This window comes from Branchiostoma floridae, chromosome 5 (genome assembly GCF_000003815.2).
Source record: "Branchiostoma floridae strain S238N-H82 chromosome 5, Bfl_VNyyK, whole genome shotgun sequence".
NCBI lineage: Eukaryota > Metazoa > Chordata > Leptocardii > Amphioxiformes > Branchiostomatidae > Branchiostoma > Branchiostoma floridae.
In genome coordinates, this window is record NC_049983.1 from 8,398,920 (window position 1) to 8,418,948 (window position 20,029).

The 20,029-nt window shown below is 40.3% G+C and overlaps 2 protein-coding genes across 4 annotated transcripts; one reads left to right on the forward strand and one right to left on the reverse strand.

Annotated features, from left to right (window-relative positions):
* Positions 1-1,386: 1,386 nt before the first annotated feature.
* LOC118415822 lies at positions 1,387-10,358 on the reverse strand. 3 transcript variants are annotated; one of them, XM_035820661.1, is made up of 5 exons: positions 10,147-10,358; positions 9,302-9,400; positions 7,878-8,171; positions 7,422-7,541; positions 1,387-7,122 (listed from the first exon to the last, which is right to left on the reverse strand). In XM_035820661.1, the coding sequence occupies exons 1-5, from the start codon at positions 10,253-10,255 to the stop codon at positions 2,318-2,320; spliced, it is 5,427 nt and encodes a 1,808-aa protein (XP_035676554.1). In that variant the 5' UTR covers positions 10,256-10,358; the 3' UTR covers positions 1,387-2,317. The 3 variants fall into 3 exon arrangements, with proteins under 3 accessions (XP_035676554.1, XP_035676555.1, XP_035676557.1); XM_035820662.1 differs by having other exon boundaries at positions 9,967-10,199; XM_035820664.1 differs by having other exon boundaries at positions 9,302-9,450; positions 9,967-10,199.
* Positions 10,359-10,454: 96 nt separating this feature from the next.
* Positions 10,455-14,287, forward strand: LOC118415666. Its single transcript, XM_035820394.1, has 6 exons — positions 10,455-10,581; positions 11,558-11,761; positions 12,144-12,199; positions 13,331-13,379; positions 13,833-13,904; positions 14,158-14,287. Exons 2-6 carry the CDS (start codon positions 11,574-11,576, stop codon positions 14,285-14,287), a joined length of 495 nt encoding a protein of 164 aa, XP_035676287.1. The 5' UTR covers positions 10,455-10,581; positions 11,558-11,573.
* Positions 14,288-20,029: the final 5,742 nt, after the last annotated feature.

Genomic DNA, 20,029 nt, shown 5'->3' on the forward strand with positions numbered 1-20,029 from the left:
TTAGATAGGGAATGCCACACAAGATGGCTTTACCATCACTAATACATCACAATGTACATGTAGAATATACAAGAACAGAAAACAATTTCCACATAAATTGTAGTATACACAATGTATCATAAAAAACACATTTATCAATAATGACAACATACATGTACAGTCAAACCTGTCTATAGTGGCCACTCAAGGGACCGGACAAATTTGGCAACTATAGACAGGTGGCCTCTATATAGAGGTGGCAACTTGTAGATAAAATACCCAAGGAACCGACAAAAAGTGGCCACTATGGACAGGTGGCCCTTCTGTAGAGGTGGCCCCTTATACAGGTTTGACTGTATATAGCAACAATAAAACCATATGCTTGTCAAATGGCAAATTGGTCCTATATGAAGGAAGTAATGTTCCCATACTTGAAAGGCCTTGAAAACCTTGACTTACAGGAATGTTTCTCAACGTATTGTATGAGTGCTTACAAAGGAATTTGTCACCATTAGGCCACACCAATTTAATTTCTTGGTTCACGGATTTTTTCATAAAAAATATGGAGCGAGAGGGCGAAATAAAAATGAAAATAAAAATTGTAAAATGGTTGGGGTAAAGGTAACGGCTAATCCAAAACATAAAGAAAAAAGTTTTCAGCTTGAAAAAAGTACAAAAACACTATTATTGTACAGTAACAGCACGTCTTGTACCCACACTTTAAGGAGCTTATAATATAAAGGCCAATTTGCTACACCAGAAAGCTGGTGAATGGTTTCATTAATGGTGAAAATTTGCTGAGTGGTGATTTTTATTTTTATTTTTTTTTCCAAAAAAAAGGAGCGAGCGAATCCGTGAACCAAGAAATTAAATTGGTGTGGCCTTACATACATCAAACAGAAAAAGGTCAACACTGGCAACATAGTCACATGCAATGGTCACAAGAAAATTGCCGTTTAGTTTTACTTGAACAGAACAACTACCAGTAATGCAGTAGGAGGTAATGCAAGTTTCTCATCCCCCCTTCAACAAGTTACAAAATACATGATTGTGTGCATGTACCTATATAGTATTTGGTAGTACATCTAATATGGAAGTCAGAAATTCTTCCAATTTCTGTGGCTTTATATATTTGTAGTTTCTAATCCACAGGTGTTTCTATCACTGTGTACTGTGACTTATAAAGCACTTGTCCCAACTAATAACTGTGAACACTCCATTATCTTCTAATAACTGTGCATTACACTGCACATAAAGGCATGATTTACATTGCATCAAAGTCTCTAGTGTGTAAAACATTACAGACACTACATCTAAAATACATGGCTGTGCCAGTTTTAAGAATCTGACCTCAATGGTAGCAATTTACCAAGTGAAGGACTCCAATTAAAATTAAGCCTCCTGGAATACTGGTATACACATTTTCTTTGTCCTGGAATACACACATTTGTTGATAGCAGTGTGATTGCTACGTTTACCTACAATGCAATAAATAATTACCATGACGTTGTACTAACTTGAAAGCTGGTAAACACAGTCTGAAAGCACATTCTATACTTAAAAGGATGCCACACATTAAGCAACTGGCCCATACAGACAATACAGCTATATATCTATAGCAGCTAACATCCGAGAATTTTTAAATTCCATTATACCCACTTTACCATTATGGAATTTAGCCCCAATCTTTCAAACCTTGTCAAAAAATTGTGAAACCTATCAGAATATGAACAGGCACACCAATGACATTATATAGGGACCAACACTGTTTCCTAATATAAATGGGCACACCAAGTGACAACTAACTTCTGAAAAAAATAGATCATTTTCTTGCCATTCTTAATTCTGGATTACAATACAAAAATAGAAATTTAACACCCAAGGAGGAGTAGTTCATTCAATCGAGAAGATTTTCCACATGGCAACATGATGTTTATAATGCAACTGAAAAAATATTGGATGGTATTTGATGGATGGTATTTGAACCATGGTGGAATCCTGCAATGGTGGTTGACACACTGCTGAGATATCAGGGTTTGAGACAGATGAAGTAATTTGCAAAAGATTAAGTAGCAAAGGAGAAAGGAATACATTTAGACAGAATGTGTTGTAGTTGACAGAAGAAATTAGTTTGGGTATAATTTGCGACTAGCCTGCTCCCTACAGAGCTATATTTTTGGCAACAATTTCAAGAAGGGCAATTACTTACTGTGTTAGGCAGGAGGGCAAGGCTATAGTAGTCTTACTCTTTACTGAACCCCATAATCTTTTGCAAACATAACTTGCACAATAACCTGCAGAAATTTGGTCGCAATATTCAAATATTTCTCATTTTGTCCTAGTCATTCCCAGTAGCCCTGACAACATTTTTGCACTTCATGCAACGGGCAGTGCGGGTTGGTCCCAACGAGGGCACCTCTGTAGGTGTCTTGCAGAAAGTGCAAGCAACTTTCTGTAGCTCTTTCAGATTGAACGCTTCACAACCTCGATCAATGCCGAAACCAATGTAGAACTGAACACGCAGGTTCTCGAACTTCTTTCCAAACATGCCAAAGATTTTTGGGACAAAAAACACTTTCAAGGGCTCTCCGCTGTGGTGCTGCCCAGTGTCCAGTTCGATGGTCCCATGCAGTTGTTCTCGTGAGAAACACACTGTACCTGTTCTTACTTCCAACAAGGCCGTCTTGCTTGGATCTTTCCAGAACCTTTGTTCTTGGCTCCACTCTCCCAGCTTGCCGCGGTGGACCAGTCGTCGGATCCCTTGTCCGTCTTCCACGCCGAGCCATTCCCGAGTCTTGACATAACGGTGGACGAGTCGGCTGAGTTGCTTCATTTCGGGAAGCAGTCGTTTGGACTCCGCAAAGTATCGGCTTGAACCAGACTGTTTCTTCTTCCCAATAGCCAAGACAGTGTTCAGTACATACAGGTAATACACAGCAAGGGGGGACTTGGGACTCTTTTCATACCAACGGCGTACCTGAAGGAGGACGTTTTCTAGAGGATAGGTCTGGCTACAGTAAACATGTCGAATAGCCAGCAGCCAATCTTTCACCTCCACACCGATGTCCATCGGTAGGTTTTGCTCATACACCTCCTGAAATGTACACTCAAACAGCTCAATGATGTGAGCAATGTCGTCCTTAGAATGGATGTTCTCCAAGCTGAGAAACGTTCTCTTGCTCTGTTTGGTCAGGTTGTGGTGTTTGATTTTCAGGGCAGCGATCCTGCTTCTTCTGCTTCGAATACTGTCGCCCCCCTCCCACCTCTGCAGGGCCTCTGCTGCGTTTTTGAACAGCACATTGAACCAGTTGACGCACTGTAGGAAACTGTCGTTTCTCATCAGGTCTTCGTACGTGCAGCGGTCCAAGCATGCAGCCATTAGGTGGTCGCACTCCGAAAAGCAAGAGCTCAAGAATTCCACAACGTCACCAGGCGCATTGTCGTCATCAAGGTAGGCAAAGTACCCAGATGGGTAAAACCTCTGCAGAAAGTCAACAATCTGCAAACGACAAGTGATCTCCCCGATGTACCCAAAGCTTTCCTCCATGCCCGGGACAAGCAGCTCTCGAGACTTTGTAAAGCAATCCCTCGCTAGAACTGCTAGATCAGAAACTTTCTTCATGACGTCGTGAATGTTCTGTTTCTTTGGGTCAAAGTCGTGGTAGAAGTTGGAGAAGTCCCCCAGTTTACTACCCACTGCTTCTGCCACTCTTCTGCTGTACAGGATCCCATACATATGATGTACTTGACACAGAACAGTATCCCCACTTGATTCTTCCTTTCTCCTTGCATACTGGTAGGATCTAATCTCCTCCTGACGAAGAGTCAGTGCTTTTTCAAGACACCGTTCCGCTTCTTCGTCAGATGCCCTACACATGGCGTAGAATCTTCCCAGATGTCCCCAAAAGTTGGGATCACGAGGGAAGCACTCAGTCAAAGCCTGCAAGACAGCAAGCCTCTCTCTACTGTTATCATGAGGAGGGATATCTGTGATTATCGGGGACATCATCTGGCGCCTCTGGATGTCATCCTGTCCCATGGCCTTGTAGTCCCTGTTGATGAAAATGTCCCTCAGGACTCGCATGAGAGCCGGGGAAGCCACGCCGTTCTTCATCTGTCTCACTCCTGCCTCTTTGATGAACTTGCAGGCAAATGCGGACAAGTGCTTCCTGGCATTCTCGCTGAGCCTGCCCTCCTTGTCATGTCTACCTGTCTGTCGACAGAGGATTTGCTCAAGGATCTCCTTTGCAACAACATGGTGTGTCACTCTCCATGTGTTGTCCTCCTCAAAAACAAACTGCTTCCCCCGATGCGTGAGATACTCGGTTGTAACGAGTGCATCAAGATCCTCCCTCACTCCAAGCAACTTGGCAAAGAACTGTCTCGGGATGCCAATGTGGCCGTAGAAATACGCAAGGGCTAAGTATCCGACAGCTGTCTGCCATGCTGTCAATGCACCTTCCTTTGGAATGTCGAGGTACCCTTTCACATAAGATGACACACCCACGTATTCATTGTCATATGCTGTAAGCCCAAACTCATAGACATGATGCACTGCCACCCCTTCAGTGAGAATCTTCAGCGCATGTTTCCTCTCCTGGTTACAGTGGGGTGCGAAGACACGCTCCAACCTCAATGCTTCGTCCTTGTCAACAATACCCTTCAGCCAAAACTCATTTCCACGCTGCTTCTTCTCATGAATGGCCATATTATACCTCTGGACATACAATATGATCAACTTCACATTGTAGCAGGTGTGGAAAAGGCGATTCACCAAGATAGAATCTTGGCTGTCAATGAGCAGTACGACGGGAAGGTGGGTCTTGTTGTGCAACCAGTCCAAACGACTGTGCAGTTCACTGATTGTCATGGTAGGTGCAGAAGCAAAGACACAAGGAACGGATTGATCAATTTGATGGATATCCCACAGAATGCGCCTTGCGAAGCATGTGCCACCACCTCCGGGAGCATGGTACAACGTGATCAATGTAGACTGGCCTCTCATGATGTGTTTCTTCACATGATTGAGCACGTCGTCATACAGCGTGCGACGTGCGTCAAAGGAGGACAGATGGTATTCATACCACGTCAACACCCCTCCCCTCAGGAAGCTGTCACCAAGATGAGATGTTTGAGTATCTGGCTGCTCAAATGTCTCATTTATGTACAGAACATCCAGTTCTCGTTGAAGCCAGCAGGCATCCGAGGCACTGACTACTAACGGTTCCAAGCTTACAGCATTAGGAAGCTGATACGGCTGACTGGAAGCCCTTCCCTCATTGTCCTCGGCTATCTTCTGTAGTCCCCAACAGACACACTCAAGAGGAATTTCAATAACTTTCTCGATTTCCAAGGACCGTTGTATTGAATTCACCAGTTCCCTAGATGCCGTAGCCTTTGGAACTTCAGGCATACAAAGGACTACTTTGAGTGGATCGATGGCACTGTCCATCTTCATAAGTAACCGATTCAAGAAACCAAGACCGTCATCATCTGAATACCACAACACAACAGCTGTCAGGAGGGTAGTGTCATGGCAAAACTCTGAGAGAAGGCTGCAGTGAGCTTCCACTTCTTTGCCATACTTCTTCACCCATGCTCGTTCAGACCCGTCTACAAGACTTTCCCTTTTATGGACATGTCCCCTTGGGAAGAACCAGTCAGTCGACCTATTGGATAGGCTGTCCAGAGAATCTATGGGAGTGGAAATGGTCAGGCCACGTGTTGACTTAAGCTTCTCCTCACAGACTGACAAGACTCCATCGACACGACTTTTCTGATCAAAGTCAAACACCTTAAGCCAAGGTACACCTGCAAGTGCCTCCAGCTCTCCAAGATGCCGTGTGTCTTGAGCACAGCGGCTAAGAATGAGGCAATAAGAACGTCGACTGTCAAACTGGTCAACTGCCTCAAAGAAGGATTCCCATTTTTCCTCGCCTCTTCCTAGCAAGGGGAATTTGAGCTGAGCCTTTGCAATTCTAGGTGACGTGCTGTCCCGAAACCAAGTAAAGACTTTAGCATGATTCTGTGATGGTGCGGCGGCGTTGCAAGGACCGTCGCGATACCAAAGCTCGTCTTGGTGCCACATACCGTGTTCCAGAGAATCCTCTGCTATGCAAGGCTCAGTGTACCTCGAACCAAAGCAAGGTGGGATGACAACAATGCCTAATAACACGTCCCGATGCTTGAATTCTTCATACCTGAAAGGAGGCTTATAGGAGAAGCACTTGGCAGTGTCAAAAAGATTCTGGTAGTAAGCATCAAGGCCTGTGTCCTGTAGTCCAATCACATCATGAGGGGGCGGGCACTTGCACTGAACTCCCATCACTATAAATGCTCTTTCTTTTCTTTTTGGAGTGTTCCACATGGACACAACATCGAGCATGAAAGCTGCTTGCCCTTCGTGTCCTTGATAGACAACTTCGCTTTCTCTGAACAGAATATTTGGTCCTGCAGGTTTGTGCAAAAGTTTGTCCAAAAGATCAGCAGATATGTTTGTGTTAAAGTAGGGTGTCGAAGGAAGCCTGCTGTCTGCTGAAGAGGAAAAGCTGAAACAGGGTGAAGGAGAGGTAAAGATTGAGGGGGACCCTGACAGATCTAGAGACAAGCGCTCAGACCCACCACTGCTATGTCTTACATGTCTACTTTTTGGCCTCACATAGTTCCAATTGCAACTACCCTGATCAATTGGCTCTTGGCCAAAAATGACTGGGCGCTGAGTAGTGATGCCAGGGCTTGTGACACGAGAGGATGACCTACTCCCCAGAGAATGACTGTAACAACTTTGAAAGTCTACCTCCAAATCAGAGTCATCATTGAACTCAGGAAGGTTTGCTTGCATTCTTGTTTGTAAATCAAAGGAATTTACAAGGGAGTCTACTTGGTCCTCACCAATCGGTGTGCCCTGTTCGAATTTCTGTTGAACCATGAGACCAGCTTCTGTCTGCACCAAATCAAAATGGGGGGACTTTTGCAAGAAAGCTTTCAAGGGACCAACACCAAGGTCTTTAAACCTCCCATGCCTAGACTGAAATCTCTCTGCAAGGTCTTCATACTTCAGACAATATTGATTTGGATAGTTTCCAGGATTGATAATGGAATTTACAAAGTCTACTGCCCGTTCGGTTTCATCAGTCTGCCCTCCTGAGAAAAGTAAAAGACAATTTAATGGTTAGATTTTGTATATATTGCCTGTATAATCGATGGCGTTTGTCAGTCTTAGTAAATATCATCTATTTGCAAATGCATACCCATAGGCTAATTGCAACAAGATGTACAATGTACGTGAAGTATGGAGTCATGATAATACATTTAATTACAGTTGCTCACTGTGATATTGACTATTGTGATAACTGTGTAGAGAAAGTAAAATACTAGTTTGCAAGTTTTTATGAAAGTTCTTATTTTAGCTTTATCTAATAAAGACAAAGAATGATATGTACCTTTGGATGAAGTTTGTCTTGCTTGAATGTTGTGCAGGGTACCACCATGTCCAATTTGAGAGCCTTGGATGTTTCCAAAATTGTAAACAGTGATATGGGCTGCGCCTCCATTATCGCTACCTGGAAAACAGCATTGTGAAAAAATGTCATCATTAGAAAAACATGTAGCAGACTCTTGAACTAAGATACCAGGGATTATAATTATATATCTTTGCCAGGCTTAAAAAGTTAACTATTTTAATAATTAATTACGAATATAGAATTATCAAAATAATTACAATAATCTTTATTGCATAACCATGCCCAGATGGTCACACATGGTCTAATGCATATGGATGTAAAACACAAAAATCCTATTTACCAATATTGCCTAAATGACTAAATACATGTATCATAATTATAATTATTAATCCAGTATTTGCCTATAATAGTCTCTATTTGAGCCCATACACTTACCTGGCATACTGGTATTTCCACAAGGAGTACAGTTCTTGCAGCCCATGCCCTGTGATGTAGGAGTGGGGCTGGGTGGTCTGTCAGGAGTGATGGTGCCATGGGATGAGCTGCTACTTGTGGACTTACTGGATCTTGTTCTTGTTCTTGTACCTGAAAGACTGGCTTTGGTGTCCTCTGCTCCATTTGCATTGCCAGATTTGCAGTTGGTGGTACCATCGTCAGCAGTGTTTCCAACTGCGGCTGCCATGCCACCTTTGGCAGTTTCCTCAACACTCCCTTCTTGTTCCATCAGATCTGCATTAAAATAATTCAAATCGAAAATGATCATCATAATTTTTTTGTGTCCTGCCTTGCCTTCATTTTGGGCAAACAATATGCATTGGTATTATTGTAAATGCCATTCATTTGCTGTAATCTAATTCTGGGTAAACAATGCACTTAAGGTCTTTCATTTTGCGGTGATTCAATTTTGAGTTAACAATTGCTCTTTTTAGGTACTGTAAATGTCTTTATGTTTGCAATGATTTAATTCCATAATGAAATTTTTAAAAATCAATTGCAGACAAAAGACAAACATGATGGAAAGGTAATTCTAATATGTAAAAAGTTTGTTGTGGGCCAGATTATCTACTAGTAGAATGTTGAATTATCACGCAGTTTAAAAAAAAAATTGACCTTTGTATTTAACATTGATTATCTGCCTTGTGGGTACAGGTCATTAATCATATGAACATAATCAGGGGTGCCTTAGTATTTGCATGAACCCTATGAAATTCGTACTAATATTATGTGGTACGCACGAATCACTGTGCAAAAACACATGAATCTTATGAAAATCACACGAATCACTATGTGATACACATGATTTGCACGAACCTTATGCGAAATTGCCCATCTACTCCTGGGGTCATGTGACGGTGCTGGATTTTGAAGATGGCGGCTTTGATTGTTGGCGACGGAAAATACAATGTAAGACGCCGAAATGAAGCAAAACAGTAGCTCACACTGTCACAGGCTATCAAATATGTCTTCAAGGTGGTATAAGTTCATTCCATTCCTTGAAATATAAATATCATGGGTAGAAACACTCAAAATCATGCCTTCTCCCCGGCCGCTGTTTTGCATAAGGTTCGTGCAAATCTAAATTATAAGGTTCGTGTGTATCACATAGTGATTCATGCGATTTTCATATCAAAGATTTGACCGTTTTCCCATAGTGATTCGTGTGTGCATCACATAATATTCGTACAAATTTCATAGGGTTCATGCAAAATAATGCTTAGGCACGCCTGATATTTATAATATACAGCATTACAGGAGAGTATACTATAAACAGCAATACACACTAAATACCGGTACTGTAATTTGTATTCTCATTTCTTGAAATAGACGTGGGATATATGTAGTAGCATAGCTTATCTTACCTGTGATCGGATATCCGTGACAGGAATCTCTCAAGTTGTCAGCAAGCAATAGCCAACGCCAAACGTTTCCGAGCCGGCCATCTTCCAAACGTTCCCAGACTTCATGAAAAGTGAAAGTGAACTTTGTTTGAGTCAGTCTGTCATGTCACCTATAAACAGCGGGACACACGGTCGCACCTAGTACCTAAGCACACACTTCACAACGAATCGCAGCCTTTTCTTGACGTCGATCACGCAAAAATTCACAGAATACGTCCCCTTGCCCCTGGCCGACGTTCCCGCCAAGAGACACAGGAAACGGGACGGGGGAATTTCCAAGGGGGAATCCCCTACCGTCCCCTAGGCTAGGCTCCAAGTAGACTAAAAATTCACAGATAAATGAAGTTAAAATTTAAGTTCAAATTCGTCCTAGCAACAGTTAGTGAACTTGATTAGCCGTCAGGATAACCTTGCACCAACAACTCTATCGAAAAACTGCCGACTTCCAGTACGAAGTGACTGTAGAACCCGGAATCGAACCGGGGTCGACAGATCACAAATCACGAACGCTATCACCGTCGCCACAAAAGCACTAGTGCGTTTGGGCAAGGACGATAGGCAGTACTTAAACACCACTGTTACATGACCATAATTTTTCTGATCTTCTCTCGAGCACTCGTACTCACTTGAAGTTGATGAGCAGTCAATGTGTGCTCAATGGTGGACCTTTTCTTTCGCTACGTCAATCTCAAGCTGTCAGGAAACTCGATGCTGGCCTTCCCCAGTCCCTTTGGACTAGTTCTTTCCAATTCCGACCAAATTTATGTAGCTTTTTGTTTGTTTGTCAGCCGTCAAAGTTTTCTCACCTGACTCGCACTTCGCTCCCGGGACCCGGTGCTTTTCCGAAACTGAGAAACTAAAAATAGCTACCGCACCAGTACGAAAATAGTCCTTGTTGAATAACCACGTCAACATTGAACTAAGGCAAAACGATGATGTATTGAACCATGGGTTTCATCTTTATATGTATTTCAAGTCGATATTATGCTAATAGGACATAATTCTATGATTTATTTTTGCGTTTAACTTATAAAACACGACTTGCACACACAATGGCGTTTGTCTGCTATCCTTTCCCAGATTACACCGCACGGGACAACGCGGCGAATTTAAATACAAAATGGCGGCCAAAATGTAAAACGGACGATAGGGTTTGTCTAGCAAAACCAGTGTCATTACGACGTTCTTTAGGCCGATAGACAAAGGAATATAGAACTTTGGAGACTTCTGCTGCTTAAGAGGTAAGTAAGAAGTTCATAACTGCCTGTGATAACCAACGATTGAAACAAAGCTGTTGGGAAGGGGCATCAAAAAAATTTTCTGACGTCACCATAACATAATTTTCATGTGAAACTGTTCTACTCCTTACTAGTTAGGCTATTAGCATTCCTGTTAGGGTCTTTGCGGACATAACTTGCATGTGGACAAAGTCTTGAGTATTAGTACTTTCCAATAGAAGAAAAATGAAAGCGATTTCATTACTTGCTTCGTTGATTATCCTCAAAATTCAAAATCAAATCACCCAGATTTACCGGGGAAGGGGTTTGTTTGGTTGTAAGGGCAGCCAAAGGTGTATGATTTTACTAGTTCTTTGGCTTCCTGTAGCCTACATTGTCTACTTAACTGTTAACATCGTATAAAAATGTAGCCATATGCAATTAGTATGTAATTGTCAGACTCATTACTCTGTCAGACTCAAATATAACTATTTATGCCCAGCTAGATAAATACTAGTGTATGTATCTTATTATTCAATATATGTTATTGTTAGCATATGTATTAAATAATTTTGTTATTCAAAGTTTGTTTGGTTTGTGTTTTTGTGTGTGTGCACCACGGTGCACGTGTGCAAGTACCCTGGGAGCCAGCCAGGATCGGGCAGCTAGGACAGTTTATTCTTCGGTGGCCCAAGACAGTCAGGCCCGCCCGATCTCCTATTATCGCCCCGGGGAGTTTAAGCCCGATGAGGTCCACCTGCCCTTAGGACAAGGGTAGCGATAACTCCTTCAGGCTTAAACTCCTCGGAGCGCTAATGTGAGATCTGCGGGCTGACTGCCTTGGCTCCCCAAACAAAACTCGCTAACCGGTCCTGGCTGGCTCCCAGGTTAGTGTGCAAGTTGGTGTGTGTGTATCCATACTTCATGATGTTAATTTCCAATGGTACTGTTGATTAAATTAAGATATATCTAAACAGATGCTAAAACTTTTCCTGCCCAACTTCAGACAGACCAGGATGGAAGTTGAGCCTAGTCAACCCAGCAGCACGGTGTTTGAGCCAGGTCTGTGCAAACCTGTACCGACATCTGCCACTAGTACCATCTCTAACAAGTCTGTCTACAGTGAGACTACTCCTACTCCTAGTCAGGACAAACAGGGGGTTGAAGAAGAAGGGGATGTCACCGAACTGGTGGAGTTAAAAGGGTGAGAATGTTCAAACTGACTCTACATTCATAACCTTTACAATTACACATGGCCTCAAAGATTACCTCATTGTACATACTCTTCAGACATAATAAAGTTACATTACATGTATATAGCTTTCATGGCTTTACTGCTACATGTATTAATAAGGAGGTTAAAAATACAGGGCTCCCTTGGAAATCAGTCTGCTAGACTGAAGGGACCACCCTATAATAAGTATAAGATCTATAAATAAATAAATAAATAAAAGCTTTGCATGTTACAGTTTCATCTCACATGACATAAGTTAAAACATGATGCTTAAACGTGTATCCATCAAAATTTCAGTAGCCTTTGATCAATAGCATATACTTAGTATCCTTGTTGTCTAACTTGGTTTCAGAACAAAGGAATGGGTGAGAAGGCAACTTGTTGAACATGAAGCAACTCTGCTTGCACGTAAGTTCATTATTTGAATACTATTAGTAATAGTATTACATTATATATTATATATGTAACATTATAGACCATAAAAAGGATAGTGAGCGAGCGAGTGAGTGTATTGTTTGAAATGGCTTCAGTTTCAGAGTTACAATGTAACTGATTATTGATCAGGGCTCGAAATACCACATGCATATGCAAGTTTGTGCATGTAAAATTGGTGTGGTGCAAGTAAGTTTGGACCAAACTTGCACCAGTGCAAGTTACTTTTATCCACTAATACCTGACTTTAGAAAAAGCTTACACACACCAAGAATATTGTCTGCCATTGAAAGGTAAAAGAAAACAACACTGAATAAAAAAATAGCCTAAATTTGTTATTTCTAAACTTGGTTAGACATCCAGGTAAACAAAATTTGAAGACAATTCCATCTCTATAATGCTAATAATTCCTATGGTGTTGTCTTACCTTGATTTGCATATGAGTAAATACATTTTGCATACAATTTAGTGACTTTGATATGATCAACAGTACTGGATTTTCCAGTTATATGTGTTTGTATTGAGTTGTTCTAGCGATGGTTAAGAATAGTGATGGAAGTCACTCGAAGAGTCCAGAAGAAATCTATTGATCTTATCAAGTTGTAGACATTGAATTGTCTTAAATTAAGCCTAAATTCACATTTGTTGTACAATTTGAAATCCAAAATAAAATACGATTTGGAAAACAAATATCCAAACATGTGGTCTTTATGTATCCCCATATATTTGCAAATTTTCAGAAGAAGAATAAAGGGTTAACAGTTCACTATTTTGGGTTGTGCAAGTAAGTTTCTTTTGGTGCAAGTTACCTTTGGCTTAACTTGCACTGGTGCAAGTTGACTGAAAAGTGTATTTCGAGCCCTGTTGATGCATACCGGTATTTGTCCACAGGTAGTAGTAGTTGGACAGGTGTTGGTTAGGTGGGACAGGTTGTTCAGTGTTGTCATGCTGTATGCCTGCGAAGCTGGTATACCAAGGGGCAGTTATACCAGCTTTGCAGCATTGTGGCTGCTTTGTATATAATATATAATATGGCTAATTTGTATGTTTATTGTTTAGATATTTATTTTTTGTTGATCCTTTTTCTCCTCAATCATACTTGTACAGGACAACAAGATGGGGCTGACAACAGCACTCAAGAGGAAGTGAATGCAAAGTACATAAACATAATTCTTAATTTAGTGTTATCTTTCTGAATTAGACAATTCAAACTCATGTGTAAATGAATGGAAATAGCCTTACTTAGCTTAATATTTGTAACATAGTTGCAATTATCAGTAATTTGTCTATTTAACTATGTTGTGTTCTAGTCTGTAAGTTATTTTGAATATGTAGTTTGATTGTAATTTTGATTGGTTCTAAAAATTACAAAAAATTGTCTTCCTCCCCTTTCTGCATATCAATTCACAGCTAGGATATATACATGTAAAAACACTCGCCAACAAGATTTCTCCAGTGTCACTGACAAAGGACACCGGATGGTTGTCTAGATCTGAAATGTCTGACCGTTCTAAAATCATATCCAGCTGTTTGAGTAACTGCTTTGTAGTGCATCTTATTTGTGCCTGGATGTCTAACCTTCATCGACATTTGTTTGATTCTTTTTCAGCATTCTACACCTACAGTCCCAGCTACATGAACAGTCAACAAAACTCAGTGTGCAGGAACTGGCGTTGGAAAGGTTAGCACTATGGGTACTCTTGACAAGGCTGTCATTTTGTTCATGACTACTTGGATTATGTAGTGTATCTTGCAAGAAGTCATCAATGGTATGCAATCATGAAAATGTTGAAGTTAAATGAAACATTGATAGCCACATGTACATGAGAACCATATCATACTCAATGCTTGCCCTTTGCTTATACTAGTGTAGGTTATCCATGTGTTACTACAGGTTTATATTTCTGTGGTTCTGTTTCTACATTACTATGCAGGTTACAGTGTGGAGATGCACTCTCCAAGTTTCTCTTAGAGTCACCTGATATTGGTAGGTACTTGGGAGGAACGGACAAACAACGAGAGATGATTACTTATCATTTATCATTTGTCTTGTTTACATTGTAAGGATAAGCAACTCAAGTAAAATTAAGTTTAAAAAACAACAACAACAAAACAGAGAAATTAGATGCCCTACTTTGCAGTTGGACATCCAGAGAATGCCATCATTTACAGTCAGATAAAGTGGTTTGGAGTGAATTAAAGAAATGTAAGAAAAGTGTTCTACAAGACCTACAACCATGGGTATCTACAATGTACTATCAGAATGTATTATCATGGCATAAACTGTATCAGGAATATAGATATAATGTTGGAACTTAAGTAACATAGCTTAATGTATATTATCGATCATATCAGTAAATTCCTCAACATTATACTTGTACATTAACATTATCATAGATTGTAGTTCAATGGATTTTTTAGTGAATATGTGCCATGTCATATCTTATGTCTAAACCAGACTCTCAGCAAGTTTGTTTCATTTTGTGCTTCCAGGAAAATTGGTGAAATGGTGAAGAAGCAGAACGAACTTGTTTTTGAACTTGGCAAATATCACAAGGTCAGTAACTTTGAATCAAAATCTGTGCATAACTTTTGTTGGTGTAGCTTTTTATCACATTATTTTTAATAACTTGTATACAATATCAGTCCTACAAATGTCAAAATTTGCTAACAGTAAATTAAGCTAATAGTACTTAAGACAATAATTTTAGACGGTTGCATATTTAGAAAACTAATGCTGCAATGTTACCCCTGTTTAGGATATACAAGACCTGCAAGAAAACCTGGACAGGGTGAAAAAGGAGAGCTTCGGTATGTTTCTAATATATGCTATACATTTAATATGCTGAAACATGTGAGTGTAAACACGTGCCTTGTCAGATGAAACAATGGAAAGCTTTATTTCCAGCATGAAAAAAATCTTAAACCACTCAAATTTTACTTCCTGGACAGAAATATCAATATCAAAAAGAGAATCCTTGGTACACACAGTTTAAGGGCGTATAGAGAAGCAGATGCCAGTTTTCCTATCTGTTCACTTTTTGCATGAAAGTGTATAAGAACCAACAGGTTCAGGTTGATATGTGTGGTAGGGTTGGGTACCAGTATATAATGCCAGTATGATACAGGGTTTAACTTTTCTTTTTTGTGGATCAATACAAAAAAATTAGGGAACCATTTTTGGACCGATCAAAAAAACAACCTTGCCTGCACCCACTTCTAATGTGTAGCCTTATTCTAGAAGCCTTACAGTCTTGTCCTGTCCTCAGAACACAAGTCAGGAACAGGGAGCTGATGACCCAGGTACAGCATAGGAAGGAGGGACAGCAGCAAAGGGCACAGGACGACAGCAGGGACAGGGTCAAAATGGAGGACATCAACCTCAGGCTCAGCTTAATCTTAATCTTAATCTTCTCCTTGTATCCCTCTATCCACCCCTAGTGGGGTGTTATTGAAGGGGGGAGCATACGGTTCAAGGAAGCAGGCCACAGAATACAAATGTTTAACTGCCATACAAGTTACACAAATGGTAATAGTGTGTTTCAAATCATCCAACCCTACTTTATGAGGAATGCACCTGTTCAAGCTACCTGGAAACCTTTGAAAAGAAATATTACTACTTATTTCTAAAGCATCTTTGATTTCTTGTTTATGTTTTTCCAGGTTTGAAAGTCATCTGGAGCAAGCCATGTCCAAAATCTCCAGCCTACAGCACATCTTCCAGGCCCTGATGATTGGCAGCCAGGTCCACTGGGCAGAGGACCCGGACATGGAACAACTCATGATCAGTCTGGGCACACCCCCGGACATCTAATCACAACAGAACAAGCCTGTATATATTGTACATTATAGTTTCCAGCAAGAATTTTTGTCTGTAGGAGGCTATGCGTGTTTAAAGACTTGTTATGCAGTTTAATGAAGACATGCATTTTGAGAAAGATTTTGTTCCTTTCTGTATTCTGTTAGATAAAACATATAAAAACATACAAATGTATGAATATGGAAGTTCGAACATGGCACAGAAATCAGGGCTCGAAATACTTTTTCTGCATACCTGCACTGGTGCAGGTAACATTGAAAATTACCTGCACCAGACAGATTTTACCTGCACCACTTTAGGAATTTAGGAAGTATGAATCATACTAAAATTGTTCAGGAACCATTGTTATTTTTTTCTTTTACACTTTATAGGTGCTAATAGTCAATGTACCTAATAACAATCCATATACACCTGCATGATGGGACATTAATGTATAAAACTCAGCTCCAATTTTACCTGCACTAACCTGCATATGCAGGTGGTATTTCGAGCCCTGCAAATGTATGTCGTACACTTACTATAATGCAGTAGCTTTCACTAACAATCAAATGATGTTAAAATGGTGTAAACTTCCTTTTGTTTAGAGGTGTTTGACTTGCCTCTGGCTCTGCTATTGAGAAAACATGTAACAGAATGCATGGCAACATCTTCAGAGATTGATTTTGCAATACTACTAATAAGAAGCGCATACTCATACTTGTAGACATTATGTCTAATGTATGTGTTGAAGGATGCTATACTATGTATAACTTGTGTTCAGTATTGCATATTCCTGTGATAAGCTCTCCTAATGCGATACGATAGTGTAATAAGCAGCTGACCTAAGTCAGAACTTAAATGGCATGAGTACATCTCACCCTATGCTTTGTTACTGTACGTAACTGTAAATACAGTTGTCTGTTGTGCTGAATTGAACTTTTGCTCACTACAAACATAATCATGAAGATAACACAAAGAAATCAAGTTTCAATGACTTTTCAGGGCATTGAATGCTTATCCTTGTGGCTTTTTCTTTATGTTCTATTATAATATGATATCATCTTGTGCTTGTATGATATACACGTACATGAATATGTATATGGCCTCCGTTGTCACTATTGACCATGGTAATATATGTTTTATGCATATCTGCCTCAATTTCTTCAATCCTGGGTACACAGATTTTGTTTTTGTACAGAAAGTCAAGGATACGATTTGTAACTATGAATAATCATCCACGCCAATTTGATTTGGACGGTATTAACCAAATGAAAATGATGTTTACAGCCATAGAAAACCCTTATTGGAATGCCTCAAACAATAATGAGTCTGAGTGTGACGCAACAGCCTAAAGGTAAACAATACATGTGTAGTTATGAAACGGGACCACCCGATCCAGGGACTGGACTCAGAATGGACGGACGACTGTGCTTTAGGCTCTTGTTCGTGTGTTTCGTTTTGACAACCGGCCATTTGGACGACAATGTGTTTGACTGCACCGGTAAAGCGGGAATGCAGCATGCAGAAAGTGGACCGACCATAGATACAGACGCTGGCACCTGCAATGCGATGTAAGTATGCCCTATGTTGATTACCTTTCGTCTGTGGTAGTCTTGACACCTTATTATACTACCGAGAGCATTCGCCTGTCGGACAGTAAATTAGACATGTATGTTTTTGTTTGTAAACCGCGGCCTTATGAAGAACTTTATTGCACGACAATTGTACATGGTACAAAATATGGCAACAACTATTACATAAAGTACAAAATGGAGGCATAGGATAAAGCTTAGCAACCTTGTTAACATAACAATAGGGGCTAGCATAATACATTCATTTAGTATCATAATGAAGTAGGCTAATCATTAGCTTCAGTATTCTTTCTAATAGCGAAGCAGTCCTTGATATATTTGCCTATTTTTGCATTATGGTAGTTCTGACATCTAAATATATGTGCAAATCTGTCTGTAGCATCGAGTCTTTTGAAATATGTTGTACTTGATTCGAGAAACGTGAATAATTCGTTGCGTAAACTTAGCGTATCTAGAACATTCCATTACGAAATTCATCTTATGTCATAACCTGCGTAAAGCACCAAGTTTGTACTGAAGAGTACAAGCTGCATATCCGGACAGATTTATTTGATCCACTCACACCGGGAAGAACCCCTACTCTTTTCGATAAGTGTCTTGGGTTCTTTAGGGTTCTCATGGTGTGGGTCTCCTTAAACACGGAGGGCCATTTAATAGCCACCTGAGTTCGGAGTAGGTAAAGACAATAATTTCGATGATCTACCAAAAGTGAAAACATCTGGTACATAATATCAATAGGCCTTGGGTAGGAGGAACTGACTTTTCTTCAGCTACAATATAACGTTATCAATTTAGATAAGTGCTTAGTCACAGCTAGTAGTAAGTTAACCAGTAAAAAAACTTGCGGCAAAAAACGACATTGTCAACGATGTTAAGGCCAGGTTCACGCACGTATTATTGAATTCAGGAATAAAAGTCTTGTTGATTATGATACCATGTTCTAACACTTTAACTCTTGTTATCATGATAAAATTTGAGAATGAAGGTATCTTATTTTCCGCCCAAATTGTTTTTTTTTTGCTTGTCAGTTTAAGTATATAGAGGATGTTACAATATATCTATGAAAATTATTCACTGTAGTCTAAGCCAAAGCAAGGAGGTTCAAAGAGTGTTTTTTAACCTCCTTGGCCAAAGTAAATAATTTTGAAATCTTAGGACAGTCTACAACTACTCTTGGCTGAGCTATAGGAAATATAGGATGGAGGCTGCCATAATCATGTTTTCTATATCCATAATTGAACTACAATCAGGGAAAACATCTCACAAAGACTGAAATTGTAAAGGTAAAACGATGTGGATGGCGTTCAGCACCAAGGACAGGTATATTTGCCATATGCAGACAGTGAATGCATATGAATGCAGAAATCACTTCATACACCAAGCCGTGGCGACTGTAAGCAAGAAAGCCTGCAACAGTCAACACGGCTGTGTAACATGGTTCGCAAGAGTTGACGTTGCCAACTAGCACAACCCCTGTATCGACCAATTCTAGCCCCGAAGTCGACACTTCTAAGCGATCAGAAGAGCAAATAACAGCTTTAATAGAATAAATACCACGTTATTTACCAAAATTGCCTCTGTAAACAACGAACTTCAGGGAGGTTTAATAGAACTACAAATGTCTTTTAGAAGTCATTATCACGAAACGATTTTAATTGAATCTTTCACAGTCTCACAGTGACCCCTAGTGTCCAAGAAGCAAACTGCAGTCTTTTCCCGTTTACATAGCGAAGAACTTGATGTTGATTTGCTAGTGCACAGTCTATCGTTAATATGATCGGATAAACCTAACAAATGACAGACAGGTTAACTTGTGTAAAATGTACCGTAGGTGTTAAATTGATTCGCTACCATTGGTCAACGCGTTGGTAGCATCTCTATCAATAGGAATGCCACAACCTTACGCCTCAAGGACAGGACGTTCAAAGGGGGTTCCGTGGGGGAGTACGCCTCTCTTACCGAAGAGAGTAGGGGTGAGCGGATCAAACCTTACAGCCAAGTCTCCGGGTTGATATCTTGAAAATATGATAGTCACCTGTTATGTCAATATTTCCACTAATGTAGTAAGTCTCAATAGATATTTTCTCACAACGGCGCTCTGAAATCTTACGTGTGTTTGTTTCAGGAGATGGACGTACCGTTCCGACCAGTCTATACTGCATGGAAAGGAAAAGCATTTTCAGCTATCCTCCCCTGGCGTAAACTTAACGGACATCAAGGAGAACCTGAAGAAAATACAACATCTTGTGAACAAGAGCAGAATAATAATACAAGGTGAGTTTCCATCTTTATCATGATAACAGCACTTCTTTGCACAAAATGTCTGTGACAATTTTTTTTCGAAATAAGTCAGTCACACAAGATACCTTCAAGTTTCAATCTTAGTCTTTAGACAATGTACCAGTGTTGCGAATG

Bases quoted from the DNA above. Each gene is read 5' to 3' on its own strand.
- LOC118415822 (XM_035820661.1), bottom strand. From the start codon at position 10,255: ATGTTGACGTGGTTATTCAACAAGGACTATTTTCGTACTGGTGCGGTA. The intron at 9,401-10,146 runs GTGAGAAAACTT...CTTTTCATGAAG, and splicing joins GGGAGCGAAGTGCGAGTCAG to TCTGGGAACGTTTGGAAGAT. The intron at 7,123-7,421 runs GTACATATCATT...TACTTTTCTCAG, and splicing joins AAGACAAACTTCATCCAAAG to GAGGGCAGACTGATGAAACC.
- LOC118415666 (XM_035820394.1), top strand. From the start codon at position 11,574: ATGGAAGTTGAGCCTAGTCAACCCAGCAGCACGGTGTTTGAGCCAGGT. The intron at 13,380-13,832 runs GTACATAAACAT...ATTCTTTTTCAG, and splicing joins CAAGAGGAAGTGAATGCAAA to CATTCTACACCTACAGTCCC. The intron at 13,905-14,157 runs GTTAGCACTATG...ATTACTATGCAG, and splicing joins CAGGAACTGGCGTTGGAAAG to GTTACAGTGTGGAGATGCAC.